This window comes from Ruditapes philippinarum, unplaced genomic scaffold, assembly GCF_026571515.1.
Source record: "Ruditapes philippinarum isolate M1 unplaced genomic scaffold, ASM2657151v2 ctg2020_1_1_1_1, whole genome shotgun sequence".
Classification (NCBI taxonomy): Eukaryota; Metazoa; Mollusca; class Bivalvia; order Venerida; family Veneridae; genus Ruditapes; species Ruditapes philippinarum.
In genome coordinates this window covers 128278-133652 of record NW_026861401.1, presented here as the reverse complement: position 1 = coordinate 133652, position 5375 = coordinate 128278, and the positions used below count along the sequence as shown (strand labels likewise).

Sequence of the window (5375 nt, the reverse complement as noted above, 5' to 3'; positions counted from 1 at the left end):
GTCAATACTGAAATTGGTTTTGTTGCAAAATATGTGGCTTCTTTACATTTTTCTGGCAATATTGGCTATCTGGGCTATTTTCAAGTTGAAACGGCAACAAAGAGAAAATGGCCCGCCTCGTGTAAAAGGTCGGCTGCCAATTATAGGAAATGCACTAGAGATAAATGAAAACAATCTTTATCATAAATTATATTCATTTTCAGAGAAATATGGGAATATATTCGAATTGAAGATGCTGCATCAGACTTTTGTATGTCTAAATTCTGAGGGCTTGATTCGCAAAGCGTTAGCAACAGAGCCATATACACGGTTTATGAATGAAAGGAATAAGTTTTTCTACGGAGAGGCAATGTTGTATGGCAGTCAAAGTGTAGTGTTTTATGGAGATCCATACAGTAAAGTGTACAACGGCATGCGCAAAGGCGAGTCATATATAATATATAACTTTATAGCTTTTAAACAACTGTAACAACTCATTTTAGCCACAATGCTCATATATTTAAAGATTTATATAATTTCAAAATGTTAAAAGCATTCATTATAACAATTAATATTTTCTAAATGTTGCATTCAATTATTAAAATATATAATGTCATACACGTATGTTTTAATTTATTTCTTAAAATAATACATCTTTTTAGGCATGATTAAAGGTCTTCATGTTTACGGACAAGAAGGATTAAACGAATTTGAAGAAAACATTCAACTGGAGCTCTGCCGACTAAACAAACAGATTGAATCTTTTGGCGATAATGATTTTGATATGGTGGCAATTATACAACGGTCTTTGACTAACGTTGTCTCACAAGTGGTAAGAAAATCATATCAAACTACACGTAGCGAATGAGACATTGTAAAGGTCTAGGTTGCGGAGGGATATGGACAAACTGCAACTATCAAATACTAGCTTTCATTTGTGTTATCTTAATGGGAAAGTACCTTTATTTATGCTTCCATCTCCCTACAATATGTGTACCCTTCAGAGGTTTTGTCTGGTTTGTACTTAATCTGTTTGTCCTATCCTATCCTCTTTTTAGCGTTTTTGATATTTTGTTTAAGAAGAGGGAGACACTAGAGCTTAAGTAAATATCAAAAAATAAACAACATCAACAAAAATACTACAATCATTTTTCTTGATGATATACCTACATTGCAGTTGATTGGTGAATCATTATCTGACAACGACACAGATGTTAATATGTTTTGGGATTATATTGAGGGCGTCAATTTCTTTGTCAATGCCAGTGTCAACAATATATTATCGTTCATGCCTATCTTGCGATTTGCTCCAGCTTTCAAAAGGAAATATGACTTCATGAGCAGAGGAAAAAATAAAATTATTGAGAGATTCTTCAAAGGCAGAAAGGTAAATATATAAAGCTAAAAAACATTTTAAGAACACACTATTTCAATCGGATATAATGATTTGCCTCTTTATAATACGTTGATTATATTTTGTGGATACGTTGAAATAAATAAATGGAAGAGACACTTTACAAACATTATATGTAAATTGAGCTTTTTGTAATCAAGTAGGTAACACTTTTTCAATTCGTTGAATAGGATAAAGCTAATGGTTCAACAAAAGGCCTTGTGTATTTCCTATTAGAGGATCAAAAGAAGGCGATAGAAGAGGGAAAAGAAGTCATTTTTACAGACGAAAGAATTATCTGTAACATATTAGAGACAATTCTGGCAGGTAAATTGCATTTTGATTTAAAGAATCGTGATTATTTAAAACTGAAGATCATACATACGCATGAACAGTTCTGATACAAAATGCATCGTAAGATACTTGCAGTCAATGCGATTTTTGTTATTAAACTCTTGAAAAAAATGTAAGGATTACTAAGATCAAATGATTACGATGAAAATAGATTTATACATCTACCTTTTTTATTAGGATATAACTGGCTTTCCTTTTGCTCTGCGCATTAAACAGATAAGTGTTTTTGTGAAATACAGTGTTCATCAGCAGTTATATGCCAATTCTTTGTAAGGAATATCAGCTATATTTCATTATATAATAATGTGTTATTATAAAGAATCGTGTCAATTAAAAGAGCATGATAATTTGAGTGTATCTTTGATATCCTTTGACCGTATAGAAAAGACAAAGACGTAGGCAAATTTTTACTGGAATATGCAGACTGGTAAGAAGTTAATAATTCAGATTAGGGGATGAGACAGTTGAGACTGGACATTTAACGTAGACGTCTAAGTGCATTGTTGTAGAATATTGCACGGTTCGAGTTCAAACGCGAAGGAAAATACTCATGAAAATGACAGACATGTGCAGTCTCAATCAAATCGGTAGTGTAGATAGTAATCTCCTAGTATGCTCCTAAAGACATGTCAAGATTCAAGCGATACCTTCAGTAGTTTCAAAGATTAAAATATGATAGACAAGATTAACAAGAAAAGGCGGCGTTCAATGATGGCATCCCTACACAACCCAACAACAAGAACCAGCGACAAGGAGTCGCCGAAAAAATATCATTACCTAAAATGTTGCGAAGCTTGTAAATCACATCACCAATAAAATCAGACTGGCCTATCCTTTGTCGAAGAAGTGTTTTCAAATTACTATTGAATTTTGAAACTAAATCAAAATTATGATTGTTGAATTTTGCAAAATATTTCCATAAAATGTTACATGTCAAACTATTACCCGGCATTTCAAGTTAAACAAATGCATACATGTAGAGTGTATTCTGATTTTTTGTGATGTTGTGATGTTTTATGAACGATTTAAGTATGTCGTGCCCAACACTAAGCAACTCGTGCGCATAAAAAAGTATCTCGTGCACAAGATTTAAATAAACACACACACACGCACGCACGCACGCACACACACACACACTAGTGTCACCGCTGTCTCACTGTAGTAAGTCGTTTAATAAGAGTTATAAGTATTGCATAGAATTTACATACAACGCTTTATTTCAAACTACAAGTTCTGAAGGCGATCCAAGAAGACAGTAAAATTCAACAGTGTTTTGTATTATATTATTGTTTTTCAATTACGATCTTTTGGTTAATATAATATACGGTTAGACATTTATTTTATCCGAAAGCTGTAAACGTAGCTTTTCGACACTTTTCAAGAATTGGTGAAATGAATACGTGGGTATTTCATGCGATACTCTTTTATGTAAGAAAAATCACGTTGCACTGGTTGTACTTTGGTTTAATTTTATAATATCTGAGATAAACCATTATATTATAAAAGGTTTCCGTTTGTAGGAATTTTGACGACTTGGTCCGTACTGACAAGCACAGTGTTGTGTTTAGTCAACCACCCAGAATACCAAGACAAGGTATTTGAAGAAATTGTTAAAAACATTGGTAGAGATGGCTTGCCGAATCATTCTGATAAAGTTCATTGCCCTCATTTGGAGGCTCTTGAGCTAGAAGTTCACAGGCTTATCACAGTTGTGCCTATCCTTTCTGGTAGAAAATGCACGCGTGATCTCGAATTTGAAGGATACAATCTACCAAAAGGAACTTTGGTAAGAGATCTTGATCAATGGCGTATATTAATTCTGATCATACATATATAATGACAAAAAGGCTTGTTTTAAACGTGCAATGCAATATTACAGATACATGCATTATATAATTTTATGATTAGATTTATAACATAAATAACTCCTGCTTACCTCTATACTGTATACAATCGTTATGATAACTACAGAGGAAATATTTATGCATGTTCGTTTCTTGCTGGGACTCTAATTTTAAGTCCTAGTTTCCTTAAAGATGACTTACACTATTGTAGCGTATAATTACCAACACAATACGTTTATCATCGTTCATGGTTGAGTTTTTCACACATGTTTATCATCGATTTCAGCTAATGGTAAATATTTGGTACATTCATCACGATCCTAAAATATGGGGAGATCCTTGGACTTTCCGTCCTGAGCGTTTCTTGGACACAAATGGCCAACTTCTTCCTAGGGAACACGTGTTTCGGCGGAAGTAAAACATCTTATGACAGATTAACATCATTTGAAATATACTTGCACGTCATAAATTATATTAATTTTCTTATTAATTTTAGATAGGTTAAACATTTAACCATATTAAATAATGATTTGTTAGTCGTAATTTTTAAATTTGTTCACATAAAAAAAATTGATTTAAATTGATAAGCTCTTAATACACTTTTAAATTGTATATTACTTTTAAAAACAAACCATTCTGCATTCATGTTCTTTATGATTTTTGATAGCTGCTTTTGTTTCTTCTTACATTCATGATTTCCCCAAATATATATTTATTTCGTGTAACAACATTGTTTTATCATTATCTATTCTGTCATTGTTTCCTTCGTTACAGTTGCATCCCATTTGCAGTAGGTAGAAGACAATGTCTCGGGGAGCAGTTTGCAAGATCAAGATATTTTTTGTATATGGCAACATTACTCAGAAAATGGAAATTTGTTGGTTCTCCAGGAAAATTTGGATCTTGTGACCCAAGAAATAGTACTTACATTGACAACAAAGTTACATATCGAGCAAAGTCTTTCTTCTGTAAAGCAGTAAAACGGCAATGATATCAAACCGCTCGATTTCACTGTCATAAACAATGATGTGTAAAAATTGAGGCATTTATATCTTACACAATGTAAATTTATCGATATACTCACAATTTGTTTGCGGCTATATTAATCAATTGCAGTACAATCACATGTTATTAATTATCGCACATTTTTAATCAGGAGAAATTAAAGATATGTATTATTTAAAAGTCATCTTATTTCATGAATTTATTATTTCCTTTTCATAACGCAATCTTTATGGACGTTATTTGAGAGCTACAGTTCACGTAACCTTCCATGCGCTTTAAAATAGCAGCAATCAATATTGAAACATGTAATGGTAGAATTTTGAACTAGAAATATCGCGTTCACACGGCGGTGATCCAATTCACGGAATTGCCAATTTACATGTTAGTGGCAGTTCATTTAGTCAGGTTATGAAATTTTATATTACATTTTAAGAGCCCAGGAAACGCGCACCGCAACGACAAACACAAAACCACCACACAAAATCCCAAACACAAGCACAACCCCCACCCAGACACAAAAAACACACCCCAAACAAATAGGCTAGATACCAAAGGGGTGAAAAAAAAGAATTCAAGTAAAGAAAAGTTTGTTCCTTGCAAGTAAATAAGCATACGAAATTTTCATGATCTTCATTGTATCTTTCTCATTTATTTATTTCAAAGCGGACGAATACCTCGATTTTTTTTTATTTATTCTAGTTTTAAGACATATGATTCTTTCTATCATAAAACACATCTTATGACTTGTATCAATGAAACAGAGTCTGCGAAGTTTTTATCCTGTAATTTTTAGCGTTCTT

General features: G+C 32.7%; 1 protein-coding gene across 1 annotated transcript; it reads left to right on the top strand.

The window, feature by feature from the left end:
* The first annotated feature begins 232 nt into the window (after window positions 1-232).
* LOC132715500 (cytochrome P450 2C31-like) lies at window positions 233-4737 on the top strand. Its single transcript, XM_060698504.1, has 7 exons — window positions 233-422; window positions 642-811; window positions 1157-1366; window positions 1564-1699; window positions 3247-3512; window positions 3857-3984; window positions 4345-4737. Exons 1-7 carry the CDS (start codon window positions 233-235, stop codon window positions 4559-4561), a joined length of 1317 nt encoding a protein of 438 aa, XP_060554487.1. The 3' UTR covers window positions 4562-4737.
* Window positions 4738-5375: the final 638 nt, after the last annotated feature.